The 1,134-nt window shown below is 69.6% G+C and overlaps 1 protein-coding gene across 1 annotated transcript in view; it reads right to left on the reverse strand.

Moving 5' to 3' along the window:
• H696_02628 (hypothetical protein) overlaps window positions 1–1,134 on the reverse strand; it is a gene marked incomplete at its 3' end in the record, with an annotated part of 3,322 nt that overhangs the window by 1,116 nt on the left and 1,072 nt on the right. Inside the window, exons 3-4 of the mRNA XM_009496540.1 lie at window positions 883–1,132; window positions 1–856 (exon numbers count right to left, since the gene is read on the reverse strand). Of these exons, the coding sequence (XP_009494815.1) occupies window positions 1–856; window positions 883–1,132 (1,106 nt within the window). The remainder of the gene's footprint in view (window positions 857–882; window positions 1,133–1,134) is intronic.

Raw genomic sequence — 1,134 nt, forward strand, 5'->3', positions numbered from 1 at the left:
CGGAGCCCGGAGTGGAACCGGAATCGGAACCAGGGGTAGAACCGGAGCCGGAGCCCGGAGTGGAGCCGGAGCCAGAGCCCGGAGTGGAGCCAGAGCCAGAGCCCGGAGTGGAGCCAGAGCCAGAGCCCGGAGTGGAGCCAGAGCCAGAGCCCGGAGTGGAGCCAGAGCCCGGAGTGGAGTCGGAGCCGGAGGCCGGGGTGGAACCAGAACCGGAGCCCGGAGCAGAGCCGGAGCCCGGAGCAGAGCCGGAGCCCGGAGTAGAGCCGGAGCCCGGAGCGGAGCCGGAGCCAGGGGCGGAGCCAGAGCCGGAGCCCGGCGAGGGAATGAAGACTGGCACCATGAGGGCATTCTCGTCGCAAGTTTGGGCACAAGTGACATCGGCATGACCAGGGCGCAGAGCGGTGATCAGGGAGGCATCGCACTCGGCACAGATACAGGCGCCGGAGGCATCAATCTCGGCCGTGCTGCAGCCCGAGGCCTGGAGCGACCGGCAGTCGGCACAGGAGCCAGCATTGGCCGGGTCAGCCGGGAGGAGCCCCTCGCAGACGGGCTCGCTGCACTTGACGGCAGAGCCCGCGATGGTCGAGCCGAGGACACACTCGAAGCAGAGAGGGGTCTCGCTGGCCATGGAGTAGCCGCCAGTAACGCAGCGCGGGTCCGGCTGGACGCCCATGACCAGAGACATGCAGGCAGCCTGGTCGGCCTTCCCGGGGATATCAAACAACATACCCTTGGTGGTGCCAGCAGGGCAGGCCCCGGTGGCGGAAGCCACACACTCGGTGGTCAGATCCGTCGGAGACACCTCAGCATGGAGGACGTAGCCGGAGTCGCAGACCACACAGAGATCGAGGTAGTGCTCGGCACAATGATCAGGGACCGAACCGGAGCCCGGGGCGGAGCCGGAGCCAGGGGCGGAGCCGGAGCCGGGGGTGGAGCCAGAGCCGGGGGTGGAACCAGAACCAGAGCCCGGAGTGGAGCCGGAGCCGGAGCCCGGAGTAGAGCCGGAGCCGGAGCCAGGAGTAGAGCCGGAGCCGGAGCCAGGAGTAGAGCCGGAGCCGGGAGTGGAGCCAGAGCCAGAGCCGGGGGTAGAGCCAGAGCCAGAGCCGGGGGTGGAGCCAGAGCCAGAGCCGGGGG

The sequence above is a fragment of the Fonticula alba genome (assembly GCF_000388065.1).
Source record: "Fonticula alba strain ATCC 38817 unplaced genomic scaffold supercont2.4, whole genome shotgun sequence".
Taxonomy (NCBI): Eukaryota; order Rotosphaerida; family Fonticulaceae; genus Fonticula; species Fonticula alba.